This window comes from Schistocerca nitens, chromosome 9, assembly GCF_023898315.1.
Source record: "Schistocerca nitens isolate TAMUIC-IGC-003100 chromosome 9, iqSchNite1.1, whole genome shotgun sequence".
NCBI lineage: Eukaryota > Metazoa > Arthropoda > Insecta > Orthoptera > Acrididae > Schistocerca > Schistocerca nitens.
In genome coordinates, this window is record NC_064622.1 from 162584178 (window position 1) to 162603196 (window position 19019).

The 19019-nt window shown below is 36.0% G+C and overlaps 1 protein-coding gene across 9 annotated transcripts in view; it reads left to right on the plus strand.

Moving 5' to 3' along the window:
• The window catches only part of LOC126203356 (serine/arginine repetitive matrix protein 1), a 166913-nt gene that overhangs the window by 23182 nt on the left and 124712 nt on the right, over window positions 1-19019 (plus strand). For 7 of the 9 annotated variants that reach the window (XM_049937646.1, XM_049937650.1, XM_049937648.1 and 4 more), the window contains exons 3-7: window positions 4817-4939; window positions 7878-7937; window positions 10852-11022; window positions 13740-13852; window positions 18299-18616. In XM_049937646.1, the coding sequence (XP_049793603.1) occupies window positions 4817-4939; window positions 7878-7937; window positions 10852-11022; window positions 13740-13852; window positions 18299-18616 (785 nt within the window). Of the gene's footprint in view, window positions 1-4816; window positions 4940-5446; window positions 5586-7877; window positions 7938-10851; window positions 11023-13739; window positions 13853-18298; window positions 18617-19019 lie in introns of those variants that run through there. The other 2 variants (XM_049937649.1, XM_049937654.1) reach the window with 2 other exon arrangements.

A 19019-nucleotide genomic window follows, 5' to 3' on the forward strand; every position in this document is an offset into this window, starting at 1 on the left:
TTTAAAGTTCCCTTCTAATATGGTACAATGTGCAATAGAGATGTGTTATACATGTCCACTTCTACTTCTTAATCTTTTGTATTGGTTCTTCATCATCATTACACTTTATTTTGTGTTAGTTTATTTATTTATTTTTTAAACTTATCTTCGTTCTGCATTTGGACCTTCTCCATATTATTTGCAGCTCTAGTCTTGCTTTCCCATTTCCATAGCTAACACACATCTTTCCACATAATATATAACTCCGATGTAGTCCTTCAGACACTGCATTACAACAAAGTAATTTAGAGTGATCATTTTCATATTGCAAAAAATAACACAATTTTTGTAGTAATTATAGTGAATTCTGATATTTGGAGCTTCTGTCTTTCACAGTACACTATAAGCAAATCCTTTAAATGGTGTATATTGATAAAAAACCATTGATTTTCCTTCCAGTTCATAAAGAAACTGAAAATGGGAATAGGTTTACAGAAAACAATAATTGCAAATTGATCACCGTCTCAGCATTTTTATGATATTATGCATACTCAAAATTCGTAATAAAATCATTAAAAATTGAGGCATATCCAAATACTGTTGTAAATTAGTAATTCTGGCAACAGACCTACAGTTGCAGGGAATGTAGTGAAATGAGATGCAAGACAGTCACAGAACAGGATATCACTATTGAACTGAATGGAAGTGCTGAAAATCAATCACAGGTAGCAAATATATTTAATAATGATTTCATAAATTCAGTAGAAAGTTGAAGACAGCTCTCAAAACAGTTTGTTGAAGCAACGCTCGTAAAATTCAGCCATATGAATGTATCACTAGCTTTTCCACCTGAAATTAAGGAAATTATGTTTTCTCTTAAAAATAAAAGTTCACCTGATTTTCATGGTGTTTCCAAAAGAGAACAGAATACTTATTCCCATATAATAAGTGCTGTTTTATCTAAAATATGTAATGCATCACTAACTCAGCCATTTTTCCAGAGAGACTGCAATACGCCATAGTCAAACCACACTTTAAGAAAGTTGGTAGGAAGGATGTCAATATCTACTGACCTGTTTCATGGTTGACATCATTTTACAAAATTTTTGAGGGGAAGATAAACTGTAGAATATCATCTTGCCTGAGCAACAATATCATCCTCAGTAAATCATAGTTTTGATTTCAGAAGAATTGCTCTACTGAGAATGCCATTTACATGTTCAGTCTTCAAATTTTACAAGCTTTAAATATTAAAATGGCACTGGTTGGCATTTTCTGTGATCTAACTAAAGCATTTGATTGTATTAATTGCAGAATTCTCGTACATAAATTGAAGTTTTATGGAATTGATAGTGTAGCCAGCCAGAAGATAACGTCATATTTGATCATAAGAATGTGGAAAGTTGTATCTAGTAATGTAGTCTGGAAATGTTGTTCTGACTGGGGAGAAATAATGTGCGTGTTTCCGCAAGGCTCATTCTTAGGTCTGCTGTTTTTTTCTCATGTATGCAAACCATCTTCCATTTAATGTGCAACAGGCAGAATTAGTTATGCAAATGTTGAAAACACCAATTCTGTAGAAGAATATCTATTACGGCAACATGTAAAAGAAGGTTGGTAAGAATTATTAACTCACATCTATATATGTAATAATAAATAAAAAAACTTACTAAATTCAAATGCAGTCATATTTACAAATTAATTTGCAATGTGACTGTCAAATGACTTGTCCCACTTCGTTACAATTCATTGTGCAAATGGTCTATGGAACATAAAACTAACTGATCAGGACAGAAAAAAAGAGTTTATATTGTATGGCCAATTTCGATGTTACAGTGTGTGGCTAGTTTCTGCCCATTTCGAGACACTTTTAGTTCCTTACACCTTGGTTTTTAGTACAGTATGTTCCATACTTTTGTCCTATTTCTTTATTTTTCAGTATTAATGATATGAATATAATAGAGGGAAACATTTCACGTGGGAAAAATATATGTAAAAACAAAGATGATGTGACTTACCAAACGAAAGCACTGGCAGGTCGATAGACACACAAACATAAACCCAAAATTCTAGCTTTCGCAACCAACGGTTGCCTCGTCAGGAAAGAGGGAAGGAGAGGGAAAGACGAAAGGATGTGAGTTTTAAGGGAGAGGGTAAGGAGTCATTCCAATCTCGGGAGCGGAAAGACTTACCTTAGGGGGAAAATAGGACGGGTATACACTCGTGCGCGCGCGCGCACACACACACACACACACACACACACACACACACACACACACACACACACACACACACATATATACATATACAGACACAAGCCAGTATTTTTTTCAGTATTAAGATGAAAATATACTGACAAATTGTTTGTTGATGTAACAAGTCACTTCTGTTTATATTATTAGAAATGCATTTATAATAAACCCAGTAAATCTAATCACGTAAAGAAAAAACACTTTGTAAGCATATACTGTTCATAGGTTTCAAAAGGAAGCATTGTCATAACTTCAGAGTTCCCTTCTGAGATTTTATGCTTTAGATCCCAACACTTCAGTATATATTGTGAAAAAAACCACTTGAAATCTGAATTTGAACATGGAGGACACATTGCCTTCAGCACAAAACTTGATTTTTCACAGTGTCCACATGTCTTGTTGAGATGGAAAAATTTCTTTTTCCATCAGTTTACGAGGGTAGACTCCTGTCATTTTAGGTACACGTACCGAACTTTTTGCTGTCTCAGCATTAATAGATTTCATTATCATTGTATGGTTCAAATAAGAACCTAGAGATGTGAAAACAGATTGCATAAATTTGTTGCAATAAAAAATTTTAGCCTAATTTCAAGGTTCAACTTGTGCCTTTGTATTTCGTTCATCTCTGTCCGGCATATTCATCCCTTCATGTTTCTTGAAAGCTGGGTGATCTAATCTTAAAAAATTGGTTTTCCCCATAATAATAAAACGGTCTTTCTACATGTTGAACAAAAAACAATGAGGTTTAAGAGAGATTTTTAATACAGTTCGTAGATTAAACCGTGTATTTTTGTAGTACACAGTTACAAATATGAAGATCACCAAATATCACACGTAAGCCACACAAACACACAAATCTGCATCACAGCTGGTGTGTTTGCTCCTATCAGCCAGTCACAGCACATTACATGTGACATTATCCATATGTGTATCTGACAGTAAAACGGAACAATGACAACGTTTTTTTCTATATTTATTCAATACTTCTTTATTACTCTGTGAAGGAAGTTTGTGGTTGCAGTGGTCCTTTGTGTAAACTAGGGTCTAGCTTGAGTTTAAAGGCGATCATCAAATGCCATGTTGATTTGTGTGTTTGCAAACCTAAAATATTGTATTTGGTGGTTTTTTTCCCCACACCGTAACCATAATACAGACATAATCTTAAAAGACCTCCTGAATACAGAGTAGTGTTGTTTATACATATGTAGAATATGCAAAAATTAGTCTCAAGAACCTTCCCTAGTGATAAATTCATCTGTCAAAAATGTGACATTTTTTGTTAGATTGATTGTGCAAGAGTCAAGAAACAATACATTGGTGACTATATGGAACTTGTTGGAAGTGTGTGGTATTTTTATTTCATGAGGAAAGGATGAATCAGCTGACTGTGGAGATGGCATGATGGCATGCGAGAGAAGCTACAGTGCTGAGGTTAGGGAAATGTAGTAAAAGAATAATAACCGTGATAGTTTTAATTGCAAAAAAAAAAAAGATTGACCTGTTAGTAGTGCTTGTTGATGTGCATCATCTGAGCTAGTAACCTGTTCTTTTACTTAAGTAATTAACCTCTGAGAGATTTTAATTGGACAATTGATTAAGATCAGGATATTTTATAGACTGAGGCAATTACATACCAGCAAGGTGGTATGCTTTGACAGACATATAAACATGTCACAGACAACTTTTAGAGTATAATATTTTTGTTTTCATTATTTTAGTTAATTGTTTATTATTTTGCATAGTTTTGCCTTTAGTTTAAAAACCATTAGCTACATTCATTCTGATTCCAGCAGGTGAATTCCTACAAGAAAGAGATGTCCAACATGTTTGTACAATAATTATTCAAGCCACTGGGAGTATAAACTGAAGTTGATCACTGCATTTAAAATATGTGTTTGTTTAATTTATGGGTAAACTTTTATGAAGAACCAAGTGTAATACATAATTTTATTCATATGTTCAGTATGCATCTAATTGTGCATCCCAATATAAGATTGTATTACTGTATAAAGAATTGTAAATAAGGCTGTTAATTGCTCTAAGTCGTTCGGTGAGGTAGATATATGGAATTTACAGAGAAATGGGTGCCAAACTTACAAAAGGTGGTCATCTTACCTTGATCGTACTTCTAGAGGGAGCTGTAGAGGCAACACCTATGTCGGTTTGTGCAGTGGTCTAGCCACGCACATTTGGGCGCTTGAGCTAGTTAGATACACTTCACTCTGTAACTGAATTTAAAAGCAAGTCTACATTCAGAATGTGTGAAAAAGGAGAATACACTTCATTATTGAATAAACAGTTTTTAGTAGGGGAACTTCACATAGACTCAACCAAAGATTATTTAAATCTGATTAATACATCAGAAAGAATTTTATTATTTTTATTAATTAACAAAACTTATATAATATCAATCTGCAGAAAAAGTCCCATGAGTACTAGTCAAGATGTCAGATCAGTATCATTCCCTTATCATTAAGAAGACAAATAAAACACACTTGTTACTGCTTTGCAAATTGTTTTGGGAAGCCTAATTTCCAGAAAAGTCTGTTAAACATCAGTAACATTGAAACATTTTAAACTTACAGGTTGATATGTCCAAAGTAAAGCTGGAAGTAATAAAACCCTGGATAGCTCAGAAGATAACAAGTCTCCTAGGAATAGAAGATGATGTTGTTGTGGAATTTGTTTTCAACCAGTTGGAGCTAAAGGTAATGTTCCAGATGGTTTGTCCCAAATTATATAATAAGTCTGTTTAGTGTTGACTTTATAGTTCCTATTGTAATATCTTGATGGGGATATCGTTTTGTGAAAGCTGTGATTGGAGAGTTTGCACTTTAATAATTGTTAAGGTGTTTTTTAAAATGGAATTACTACTGTGGCATAACTGCAGCAGCGTTTAGTTTGGCTATATTGCATATATGATTTGTTTTGCTGAAAATCAGTAATTTGTAAGATGTTTTGTTGGAGATTCATGCAACATTTTTAAAATTTGTTTCGTGCAAACTGCTGTTAACCACCAACATTTCATTTGGAATTTTTGCTGAAAATGCTGGTGGTTGTATGAATTTCTAATAAGGCTTGGAATGTAAAAGCAAATGGGGGTAAATATTAGTGCTTAAAAATCAGCATAGAAGTACAGTAAAGTAAAAAAACTGATTGTTGCCGGTTTCTTCCGCCCAATTAGACAGTTACGTTGTAAACTTGTCCCATCACCTCACCTCTGTTGGAGTGCGAATTCGCTCGGTTCGCTTGTGATCGGGCTGTCGGCTTCTCCTCTCCTTCTCAATTAGCTGACTGCTCCTGCTCTGCTGACATCCGGGCAGGGGTTGTCAGGGTTCAGTACAAAATGAAAAGGTTGGTACACTACATTGAAACCTCTCTTAAAACTGTAATAATTAAGATCCCATCTTGTGAATGTGAGCAAAAAGTGTGTATCATGTACATGGTAATTTCCATGAAAATTAACAGAAGAAAACACAATTTTTACATTAGTTACGTTTTAGTGAAAAAATTGTCCACCTCACTATGTGCATACTCTGAAAATTTTCGACTCACTGGTGTATCAAATTGGGCAGACAGAAGGATTTTTGAGTTCTCCATCCTTAATATTCCTTGCGCATTAGCTGTTAATATTTGATCCCGTACTATCACATTCATTTTCAGGCTGCAGTCTTTATAGTGCTTATCGTGTAACTTGATTTTGTGTGTGTGTGTGTGTGTGTGTGTGTGTTTGCTTTTAGTTAAAAATTATGCTGTAATTGTTACTAGGAAAGATTTCATATAACTTTAAAGTATTTTTCATCAAATACCTGTGTTACTGTGATAGAAGCAAGTATGTTCTGATGTGCTGTTTTGTAGCATTAATGTAACATTACACTTACATGCACTGTGCAGTTTGTAGGCCACCCAATACAGCTATCTGATAATTCTCTATAAACTATCTAGTGTTAAAAACTATACTTGCTGCTATGTGGCTATTTCAAAATACGGAAACTACGTCATTCAGGCTTTTCATTTTTAAATTTCAGTGAAGTGAAGTAAAGTAACAACACATATGACATTTCTACCTTTTCAAAACTTAAAGATTTATGATAATTCACTATGAAATTTTTGTGGTCCTGAATAGTATCAAACAAATCTTTTAGATGATTCAAAATTTTTCTTTTATCTTGAGCTGTGTGGAAAATATTTTGATTGATTGTTTTGTTCACATTAATGTTGTGGTTTTAATTACATTCATTGTGCTGTACCTTGACTAAAAGTACCATTAATTATTAGCCTTTGTGCAGTTCTCAAACAAAGCAGTAAAAGAGGCGAAGGTAATGTTTCAGCTGTAATGCTATATCCAGTATGTTGTAAATTGCTCTTCTTCCATTTGTAATAATGGTTTGCTCTGTCAAGTGTGTATAATGTCCTTGGCATATTAGGATTCTTTGAAATGCTATCCTCAGTTGTGTTCCAGACTTTCATGATGAGGGAATACATCTTGGATGAATAATAGTTGATAGCAAAATTTATTTTTTGTGCACATTTGTTCTAACCGATTCGTACTTAATCCTTTAATCTGGATAGAAGAGTCTAGTTTTGTATATTGTCATGTATCATACCCATGGTAGTCTGTGATCAAAACTTACTGTACAGAAGATTTAAATCTTTTGTGATTTTATAGTAAAATCGGCTGCTGTTTTTGATGCTGTTAGTGTAACTAAGAGCTGTAGTAGTACAACAAGCTCTTTGAAAAAACTTCTCTTATTTGGGAGCAATGGGGATCATTTTTCTGCCCGTACAAGTGGAGGTTGTTACAATAAATCAAAAACCACTTTAAGTGAATATCAAGATGTTTGCTTCAAAAAGTTAATGGCAGATTTTCTGTTACATCCTTGTCCAGCATGATGAATTACTTTCCTTCATTGATCTAATTTCATGTAGTAAGCATAAATGTTTCCATCAGCCAAGCAAAATTTGGTCATTGTTTTGGATATAAGTTATTTTTTATACATTTGATAATTAAGATTGGTTATAAATCAGTAGTTTCCAGTATGAGTCTGAAGGAAAAAAATGTGATTTCTTTTAGATGTTTAGTTTACAATTCTGTCTTTAGGAAATTTTGTGGGTAGGTTCCTGAATCGCAATACATCTTTCTAAAACACAGCAGCAGTTATTTCCATCTGTTTGTATTTTGCCAGGCATTGTGTCTGGCTTTACACAGTTGTATTAAAAATGGTTAATGTTACTTGGATTTGTGTTCAGTGCATCACAAGTGGCTTATGAACTTGAAAACACAGTTAAAACGCGCAGATCAGTTTTTTATTGTAATTTGGTTAGTTAAAAACATGCAGATCAATTTTGTGTTGTAACTTGGCTCACATGGCTCAAGGAATGCTAGCCTGTTTTTCTAATTTTTCATGATAAGTTTATAAAAATAAATTTATAGCAGTATTGTGATGGCAGTACACCAGTGGCACAAATATTAGTAAATATAGGTCATGTCACTGCCATGTGCCAAATCTAAAGCCTCATTTGATATCTGCAACAGTATGTGTAATTTTTCTTGTCATCCTCTTCGTTCAAAAGAAATTGAGTTATGTGTTTAGGGTATGGTTTGTCATGTTTATGGCAGTGATCTCATACTGTCGTTCAATTCAGTCTTCTAGCAGAAGAGGAACCATACGAAGTCTGGAGCCCTTGCTAAGACGAGATGTGCAGGTGGTATAAAGAATTCTCTCAGCAGTAGAAGCCGGTATTTTCAAAGCAAAGTGCCATTTGTTGAACCAAGTACTGAAACTCAAATAAGAGATTAACAGTGTCGTGTAAATTGCTGTGCTGGTATTTGAAAACAGCGATGTCTTCTAACAAATCTGATAAGAAATATAATACATTTGCACTGTTTTCCATGCTAACTTATGTATTTTCTGTTGTATATGTGGTAAAGGAAAAGATGAACTCTTATCCAATAGAAAAACCATATCTGGCATATTTTGCAATTACAAACTGGCAGCTTTATTATCCATGTGCATTTTGTAAGATTTTTTATAATTCAGCCTTGATTGCAATAGTCTAAGCTAAATGGTTTGGTAGCGGTAATTTGGTTCAACATCTGGCACGTTTTACTTTTTTGCTCAGATATTTTTAAGTTATTTCAAGTTGCTACTTTGAAAAGTACTCATAAGTTACTTCAGTATTGAAAATTACATGTACACACAAGCTGATGGCACAATGAAAAGTATTTAATAAAAAAATGTCGTTGGGGGGGGGGGGAAGTGTTTTGATGACAACTTGTTAATTTATCTCTGTAAAGAGTAATTATCAGTTACTTAAGAACTGAGTGTATGTATTATTACTGCAGGCTTTTTGCAGTTATCAAACATTTCCTGCTTTTGTGTACAACACTCCTTGTAAAGTACTGCCAAAACAAGTCACAATAAGGGAGGGGTTATCATAATTTCACTCTATCACTGCATTATCTAGCACAGTTTTCTCTTCTGTTTGTTAACATTTCCAAAGGCAATAACAATCATGAAAAATAGTAGTAAAAAACGATAAAAAATGAAATCATAACACAAGGTAACGTAAATGCCAAAGCATTGTGAAGAGTTAGAATTAAATTGGTAGCAGTTATAAATTATTAGCCATGTTTTGTTAAATTTGTTTTGTCATTGTTAAATAGCTTCTCACAAACCAGTGGTGCTTCTGTACATACACAGTGAAGCCTCACGTTTTAAGGGACTTCAGAAAAATGGTGTAAAATGACATTTTAATCTGTAAAAGTTATGTATAAGATATCCCTTTGCGGTTTTACACTTCATGTATGATATATGTGCATAATAGACATCAAAGTACTTTGTCAGGGACTTGTTTATTATATAATGAAGGTTTATTATCTAATAAAAACTGCTGATGTAACTGAAACTGGTAACTGTCTAGGAAGTAGAAAAATCATAATCATTGTTTTTGGAAAGCCTTGCAGCTGTCATTCATTATTTAAATAATGAAACACTGCACCAATTACATATTTTTTTCATGTTTAGAATGATGCGTTTCGAGAATTTTTTCTTATTGTCAAGTGCAAATATTTACATACATATTTTGTGCAGTGTTTGCATATGCGTTGTTCCTCATCTCTTGGACTATTGTATTTTCGAGGTTGGCAGGTACTGCGCCTCGTTGGTTATGTTGAAAACCACATGCACACAAACTATCACTCACATTGTTTGTTTGTGTAACATCAAAAAAATCTGTACGTAGATTTTGCTCTTGACAACGAGAATTAGTTCTCGAAACACATTTTGCCCAACATGAAAAAATATGTAAGTTGCACTGCATTTAAACCAAAAACATTTGAGCAATGCAGAGTGCGTGTAGGCGCAAAAAGTGACCAAACAACGAACCATGACAAATATGCTTTGACGGGGGTGTCGCGACATTCACAACAATCGCGACATTCACAACAATGACAAAACGGCGCATGCGCAGTAGAGACAGTTTGGTAATGGTTGCGGTTGGTCATGATATCTTTATTTGAACGAACCTAGTTACTCTCAGCCACCACACAGAGCAGAGCCTGGCAGCGGCAGGAGATACGGCATGAATTGTTCCAACTTTTACCAGTTTACTGGTTGAGATCTGCTGAGTAGAGCACCCTGGTGTCAAGAAGCTTAACCATATAACATTTGTAAACACTACTTGATGGCAGCACCATGCCGGCATATGTTTTACTTAAATTATTCTTCACTAACATTTTTTCATGGAGCTTAAATGGCGGGAAAATTATATGTTGACACAAAGTCGGGTGTGAATTAACATTATGTACGTAGGTAATTTGTCAGGAGCAGTAAAAAATAAAGTAAACCGCAGGAAAATGCTATTTCCGGGAACGTAAAAGTGGGGTTTTACTGTATTCCTATGTTGCCAAGGTGTGGTTCTCCGGCTTTGTGCTTATTTTTCCTGTGGATACAGTGACAAAAACATTTTTTAGGCATTGCGTGGCACAGTGATGTTCCAGATTTTTTTCTCAAGAACTAATTTATGTATTCAACACCTTAATGTAGAGAAGGAATTGCGATAATGATTGATCCATATGTTAGCAGGTTGCATAACACCAATGTTGTTGTCTTTGATAAATATAATGAACAGAAGGAAAGAGTGACATTGAGATTGCTTGCCTGACAACTTATGTATAAAATGTCACAGATAACAAATTACTATCGGCATATCCGTTAAATCAACTTGTAACTCGTAAAATCACAAAACCACTATTGTAGGCTCTATATCTGAAGACAGAATTTATTTCCTGTATATATCACTAAAATGTTAATTCACTATCAGTGGCTGTGTCATCAGCCCAATGAGCTAGTTATTTAGAGATTGTCAGTAGTGTTCAAATTAAAAAGAAAAAATGATTTAATGCTTTAATTACCCTTGTGTAACATTTTTACGATATTTTAGATGGTCAAATGCATATAAATGGCATCACTAGGAAGTATGTGGCAAACAGACAGTTGAACTGTGCTAGAATGAAGTGTGGAATATATGTAGCAGTGTTCTGTTACACTTAACGATGCTTAATAAAACATTAAAGCTAAACACACCTTTTCTTCCCACCTGTCTGTTTCTGTAATAGCATCCAGATCCCAAGAAAATCCAGATCAACCTAACGGGCTTCCTTAATGGAAAGAATGCAAGAATATTCATGTCGGAGTTGTGGGAGCTATTGCTGTCAGCACAAGATTCAGTTAGTGGGATCCCTGTGCAGTTTCTTGAGCAGAAGAAGGAAGAGATAAAAAAGAGAATGGTATGTCTAATAGCATGTATAAAAAAAACTCATTATTCTCATTAAACTGTATCTTATCTTTCGACAAAGACCTTGTTAGCCGAAAGCTTATGTTGTGACAGTTTTTGTTGTGCCTGTCTGCGACTCACGATCTCCACTAAATGGTGAGTAGCAACTTTCCTTTTCAAATATTGTTACCTTCCATTTTGGATTTTTCATTGTTTGAAAAACTCATTACTTATATTATTTTTATTAGCATTTGATCTCTGCTGAGTTTCTTGGTGAATTAGGTTGTACACGAGTATAATATTGTTTCATGAAGAAAGGGGCCAAACAGTGAAAGCAGTTCCCCATGTTTGTGGGATGAGGTGCCCTCAGCATTTGATTGGTGAATTACCAAATGATGTTGACATAGATGTGTTTAGAGGCGTAACAGAAAAGAAAGGGTTTAAAATGGAAGCAGATGTAATTTAAAAATAGTCACAACAACATGTGGGCTGGTACATGGAAGAAATGCTGCATTGACTATCACAGCAGAAATTGGAGATGTTAGTCTCATCTACAGTCAAAACATTTTACATGTATTACCAAGGGACCATTTACTAGAGATTGGTGCTATCAAATTTCAACCCTGTTTCATTCTGTTTGAAGTTATTTATCGTAAACATTTGATTCTGGTGTGATAGTATTTCGCAAGAAACAGGCCCTGGTACCAGAAATTGCTCATAAGAGTTAAAAAAGAGAAGCATTGTCACCCATAGCCAATGGTGTAGGTTTGCGAAAGGGAAACAGCACTATTTAAATTTAGCGAGGTCTGTAGCAGGAAGAATAATGTGTAAAAGTACAAATTCACACATTTTGTAGGAAACACCTGCATTCCCAGTAGTATTTTGCAGAAGTTTACTGTGTTGCACTATGTGTTATTGGCCTAGACATAAAGTTAGTAACATAACATTGATGTGCAGTAATGTTTGAGGTAAAGTAATACCAACATCCATTTTAATGGCCCGAATGTTGGTCTGTTTCTGTGTGTGTTTCACCTGGTGGTTGAATGATGGCAATAATTTTGTCCTACAAGCTCCCTATTTTTTAAGTAAATAACATACTCCTTCAAAACAAATATTATAGTGTGGTGCTTAAATTAATATATTTCAGCCCTGAAGGAAACATATTAAAAGTGAAAACTGTTCTGATTAAAAGAAGTAAAAGTTTCAGATAAGTCATCCATTTAAAAAAAAAAAAAATAACTTCATTAAGTGGCCCTGAGTGATAGGATATGCTGGAGATGTCCTAAAAACCAACTACAGCTATCATGTATGCATTGGATTGTATGTAGGTACATTTTTTTACATGTATATACCATTGGTTTAAGTTTGTTTTTAAGACTCTCAAATTGGAAACAACACAAATGGCTCGTAAGAATTAATATAATCACAGTATTCGATACTGTATAATGCCGGATTAAAAAGGAGCAATTTAGACAACCTAGCATGCTCCCAAGGAATTATAGGTGCTAGTTGATAAAAACAAATCAAAATTTTTCAGTGTGGGCAGAACATTTACACAGAAGTATTTGTTGAAACAATTGCCTGCAGAAATGGTGCACTGAATGTGACGTGCTTCATATGGCAACTACCGCACGATAAGCTTTTTGTGTTGTATTTAAGTCATTGTAGACCCTTACAGACTTAACTTTAAAGTGTGTTCACTATTTTCCATAGGCAAAATAGTACTAACATCTAACTGTATAGAAACACTTCAGTTATCAAAAGAACAATAAATTAGCTTTCATCGTAAGTCCTCCAGATCTACTCTCACAGACACACTTAAACAATGTTGTCTTTTTGGTGTGTATTTTGTTAGTCATTGAACAGGACTTCGTCAGAAAATTATGCTGTCTGTTACTATTTGTATCTGTATGTCTACTGCTGAGTGTCTCTTATGTTTGCTGAGTAATGAGCTATCATCATACACATGTTGTGTTCCACACTGGATATTCTATTGATGTGTAATATGTAATGTAATGTATGGGGGAGGGGTTGTTCAATAAATAATGCATGCTTTTTTTTTTTTTTAAAGTAGGTTGGTTTTATTCAGGGTTATATACACCATATTATTCTCAACTATTTTAGTTACAAAACCCTATTTTTCAACCTGATTTCCATTCAGTGTGACAACCTAACACGGCCTTACTGGGAGGTCCTGTATGTCCACATGGTACCGCTCTACGACCTTGTTGCGATGATGAGACAGCTTGCTGAAAAACTCGTCTTGCTTTTGTTCACTTCCAGGTATCTGTAGATGTTCTGCAAGTGCCTATGAATTTCTGTGGTGCTCTGGTTTTCTGCCAAAAGAAACTCGATGACAGCGCTCTACTTAAAACTCACATCCATTACAGATGCTGTTTTGAAGGCTACGTATAGCATTGCCACATGTCAGAACTTCATGAAACTATAGGGGCTGAAATGGGAACACTCCACCATGCTCCATAACAAATTACACATTTTTCAACCAAAATTGGCTGAGGAAAAAAAATATAATTTGCATCACTTGTCAAACACCCCTTGTAAATGGGCAGTATTTGTGTAATGTACCATTGGGACAAACAGTGGTACTATCTTTTGAGCTGTTCCATGTAGGGTATTTCCTTGACATATCTGTTGATTAAGCAGTTTTTAGAGATAGTGGCATACATTTTTCGTTTCAGAAAATAGTTCTCATTTTGTCTGTTTTCACAGGAGGAACAAGACAGGCTTCAGGAGGCAATGAAGACTAAACTTGAAAAGGGTAAGGAGCGAGACAGCAGTAAAGATCGCAAACGGAGCAGAGACCGTGAAAGGGAGAGAGACAGGTATGTATAAGGGCAAAAAACTGTCTTGTTTGGTATTGTAGAAGTCTTTAATCTTTTTAGAGCTGTAGTGTCTACTAGCTCCGCTGCACCTTAAGACTCCATTCACTCTGCACGCCAGGTTGGCCTGGGATGAGATGTTCTCCTCCCTAGGGCATGGGTGTGTGTGTTGTTATTAGCATAAGTTAGTTAAAGTTGTGTGTAAACGATGGCCTAAGCGGTTCAGTCCCTTACGAAGTCACACAAATTTGAACATTTGATGAGATGTTCTGCATCGGTCCATGCGTAGACAGTGCAGGCTGCCATCCACAGTATTCAGGGGAAGGTTCCTTTCTCCTATTTTCGTGTTGGTGGTACATAAGATTGTGCCACAGTTTCCTTAAGTGCTTTTACTTCCATTGTGAAAAAAGAAAAGCCTACTTTTCGTTTCGTGTGATTTTTTAGTTCTGTGATACATCTCAATTGTTTGTCAAGAAAGTATGCAGTTAAAAAATCTTATTTTCCTACATGTGGTAATGTAGAATCTAAGCTTAATAATAAACTACCTTTTCGTAGTTTGTAACAGTTATTGTGAAATGATGTCATATGTCAAGCACATGTACTAGCTTTACAAGTTATGTAATCAAAGAGTTTGATAGTTGGTAATCTACTGTTAAATATGTTTTTGACCATACATTTTTGCTAGTGGAATATAGTTAAAAGCAATAACTAAGTTTTTGAATTGGTAGTGACACTGAGGTGAGTCTCATTCACGAGTAAGTGCGAGTTACGGAGTAGCATTAATGCTGTGTTTGCAAGCCTACCTAGTTCATGTGGATAGAAAAACCAAATTACTAGCAGTGCAGGTTTAGTGTTGGCCCCACATGTTATTTTAATGATTTTTGCCCAGAAAACCCAGATGTATACTAATTTTTCCCTCAATAATGACTGGTTACACTGGCTGTGGTTTTACAACAGGCCACCATTGACATTATGAAAAGCAGGCAATTATTTGCTGTCCACATTCTACCATTGGTAGCATGTAGGTTCAGTATTTGGAACTAGACGATAAGCATAAACTAGTCTTAAGATGAGAAATTGCTGTGGCTGGATTATTTATAAAAACTTGTCATTCTTCATAATGACTTTCTATTTGGAGAAGAAATATGGCAGAGGCCAAAAAATCGAAACATCTATAAATGTACTTTTATGTCTAAGTTGGTTAATGCACAAGGTTTTCATTTCTGAAATTTCCACTTTTGTGTTTCTGTGAGAGGTAGTAGCAGAAATTATAAATAATTGCATCAACACTGTCTGCACTTTCAAAGAACTGTACATAGCTCTTAGGAATAATATTTCTTTTAGGAAATCCATATGATGAAACCAAGGAGAAGTGGAACTGTGGGAGTTGCTTGATTTCACCATGCCAAATTTCTAAATTCTCGTCTCTGTCCTTAAGGAGATTCAGTTTTGGTTTTTGCTATTTTAATAGAAAGAAGAAAGGAAGATTAGGATTTAAAGTCTGCTTGATATCGATGTCATCAGAGACCGTTAACAAAAGACAAAGGGCAGGGTCAGCAGACCTCCAAACACTGCAGGGCTGGTAAACTAATGCAGGCATGCTGCTGCTGCTGCTGCTGCTGCTGCTGCTGCTGTTCCCAGCCTCCGCCCCGACCCCTCCCTTGGCAGACCGAGTTGCACTGCAAAGGGAATCAACACTCATTAATGGCTGACACACAAAGTTGTAGTTCACACATGTGCAGCCATCAGTTGTTTACTGCCAACCAGTCTATGTTATCATGTAGAACAAAGATTTCAATGCTTTTAGTGGTACTGTTTCGATGGAGCAGTTTACTCGTCGAGTTTGAAAGCATAGAAGAAATGGGAGGTTATGGACTGATCCCATAAATAGCACCAGATATTTATGAGAGTTCTTTACTCCACATAAAAAAGTAAAAACTTTCCCAAAAAATTTTATTCGTATTCTAGAATGAATCCTAACAATGGAAACTCCAGGCAGGAATATAAACAATGTAGGAAAAGATAGGTTGCTACTTGCCATAAAGATAACATGTTAAATTATAGACAGGCACAGTTAAGACACAATAAGCTTTCAGCCACGGCCTTTCTTGGAAAAAGAGTAACGCACACCATTCGATCACACAAGCATGCACACCTCACACACATATGACCACCAACTCTGGCATCTTGGGCCACAATGGGTAGCAGCAATCTGGAGGGGGTGGGGAGGGGATAGCTGTGTAGATGTGGAGGAAGAGAGGAGCACTGTCTGGCAGAGTGCACAGCGACTAGAATGCCAACAGGCACAGTGTCAGGAGATTGTGGGGCAGGGAGGTGGGGAAAACAGTGAAATAGGAGAGGAGTGGGAGGGATGGGGAGGTACAATGGCAGAGGATGGCAAACAGTGTGTGTCCCATCTCCTACAGTCTTTGTTTGCCACCCTCTGCCAACACATCTGCCCATCTTTTCCCTGCTCCTCTCCTCCTTCGTTCTGTTTTCCCCACCAGTCTGCTGCACAACTTACTGTCACTGTGCCTGTTGGCATTCTTGTCCATGCACACTCCGGCAGGCAGCGCTCCTGTGTTCCCCACTTGTACACTGCTATCCCTTCCTCTTTCCCACCCCCTCCAGATTCCTGCCACTATCCACGTGATGTTTCATTCTGGCCTGAGCTGTCAGAGTTGGCGACCATGTGTGCGTGAGGTGTGCTTACTTTGTGAATGAATGGCATGTGTTTATATTTTTCAAATGAATTTTGTGGCCAAAAGCTTATTGGTAAGTGTCCTTTAGTTGTGCTTGTGTGCAACTTAGCATGGTATCTTCGTGGTAAGTACTGATCTATCTTTCCCTACATTGTCACAACGAATTCTGATATATTTTAGTATGTGCTGCAGAACATTGTAGACCTGAGACACATCAGGAAGTAATTAGCGACTGACAAGGAACTGCGTGTAGCTCTTCAAATTAAGATGTCTTTTAAAGAACTTGAAATGAAATCAAGGCCAAGGGTATGACATTTCACTGGACTTTTCCCTGGATCACCTAACATGATTTTGCCAAGTTTTTCACTTTTATCTGTCGCTAGGGTGTTTCCCTTTCATTTCCACCTCTTTAATTTGAAGAATAATGAAAGAGTGGAAAAAATATGAGTCTTCAGTTCTGTATTGTTGTAGATGAAGAAAAATATGTGGACTAAGTAACTTTGCATGGATCATTACAATATCTGTAAGTTTTCCTCACTGATTGTGAAATGTGAAGGAACTTCTTAGAACAAAAGAAAAGAAGAAAAAAGAAAACATAACCATTGACATTTGTATTAAAAGCAGATGGTAGATTTCTGATACATAATACTGCAGAAGCTGAAGCATGACTCAGCGACTTGCACCTGCCCCAATCTCACGCTGAAATTATGGAACATTCTGAATGTCACCAGCTCAGCATGGCTGTTGCTGTGCCGATGTGGCCCACCACTGGTGTAAAGACCACAATGCAAAACAGGAAGTTTGATATCACAGCCTGGCCTGGCACTTCTTGGCCCAGCGTGCAGTGTGAACACACTTTAAAACTTTACTGTAAAGCAACAGAAAATTCAACAAACCTAACTTCTTATCTGTATGTATTTTTGCTTGTTGAGCTGTATTGTAGAAATACACAAAATAAGGGAAAGGCAATCACTCACCAATAGCAGAGTGATGCGTCGAACATAGTAACACAACAGAAAACAGGATTCACACTAGCTGTTTTTCTAGTAATAGCACACACAGTCTCTCTCACAACCACACAAAAACCCAAATGCATGCACTTGTGGCTCTGACAATTTCAGGTTTGCTATGGCAACGGGGAGTGAACATTTGGATGTCTGTGTGTGTATGTGTGTGTGTGTGTGTGTGTGTGTGTGTGTGGCTTGACTGAGCGTACTATTGCTAGAAAAACAGCTAGCATGAATGCTATTTTGTGTCATGTTACCATGCTGCACACATCAATCCACTTTAGGTGAGTGTTTACCTTTCCCCTGCTTTACGTACTGTTCAGTCCAGGAATTTCCATTATTATTTATTGTAGAAATGAAAGGGATAGCAACTTGAAATTCTTTATCAGTCTGCATAATTGCTGTTTCATTGCTGATAAATTACTTTGAGTTGTGGTTTGTATTTGTGGCCTTGATACATTACTTGGATTCGGATGTGGTATTCTGATCCTGCAATGTTACATAAGAGCTTCTGTTAAATAGTTTCCTGTTAATTTAATCGTTCATGTTCCGATTTATGTGACACAAAATAATTTTTTATTTATTATTTTGATAATACTGTTACTGGGATCTGTCTAGTAATAACTATCATTGTTGGACATGGATATTTACTTTTAATTGATAGGTCCTGTTTTCTTTTGTTTCCTTTTGATATTATGTAAATTATTCCAAAATATGATTACCACATTTCTGTTTTCTAGGAAACGGAGCAGATCAAGAGAGAGGCACAGAGATCGTGACAGAGAAAAGGAGAAGAAAGAGCGTGACAAGAACAGGGAAAGAGAAGAGAAGGAGAGGGAGAAAGAGAAGGAAAGAGAAAAGGAACGTGAAAAGGAACGAGAACGTGAAAGGGAAAGAGAGAAGGAAAAAGAGAAGGAGAAGGAGAGGGAGCGAGAGAGAGAACGTGAAAAGGAGAGGGAAAGAGAGAAAGAAAGAGAACGAGAAAAAGAAAAGGAACGTGAGAAGGAGCGAGAAAGGGAAAAAAGACGGAATGAAAACAACCACCATTCATCTTCTGGGTATGTTGTAAATCTTTCTTCAAGATTATGATAATTTTAGTGCTTAACTCTTCACACAGTACTGCAAAACAGCTCAAATGGTACCAGAAATAATATTGTTCCACAATATGTATGTGAACGTATTCTTCAGAAAAAGGATGACAAGCATTTGAAGGTATGTGCATATGAAACTTCCTGGCAGCTTCAAACTCACTCTCGCTGTAGTAATTGCCGTGTTGGCATCACAGTCGTAGAAACTTGGATATACCTTCTGTTTTGATAATGTAAAGAACCAAATCTCTTACAGCCATTTATACATTAGCAACAAGTATATTAATAACTGTTCATACTATCATATTGTACTTTCCATGATTAATGAGGCAGTGAAAATAATCAATAAGGCAATGAAAAGAAATAGCTTTGA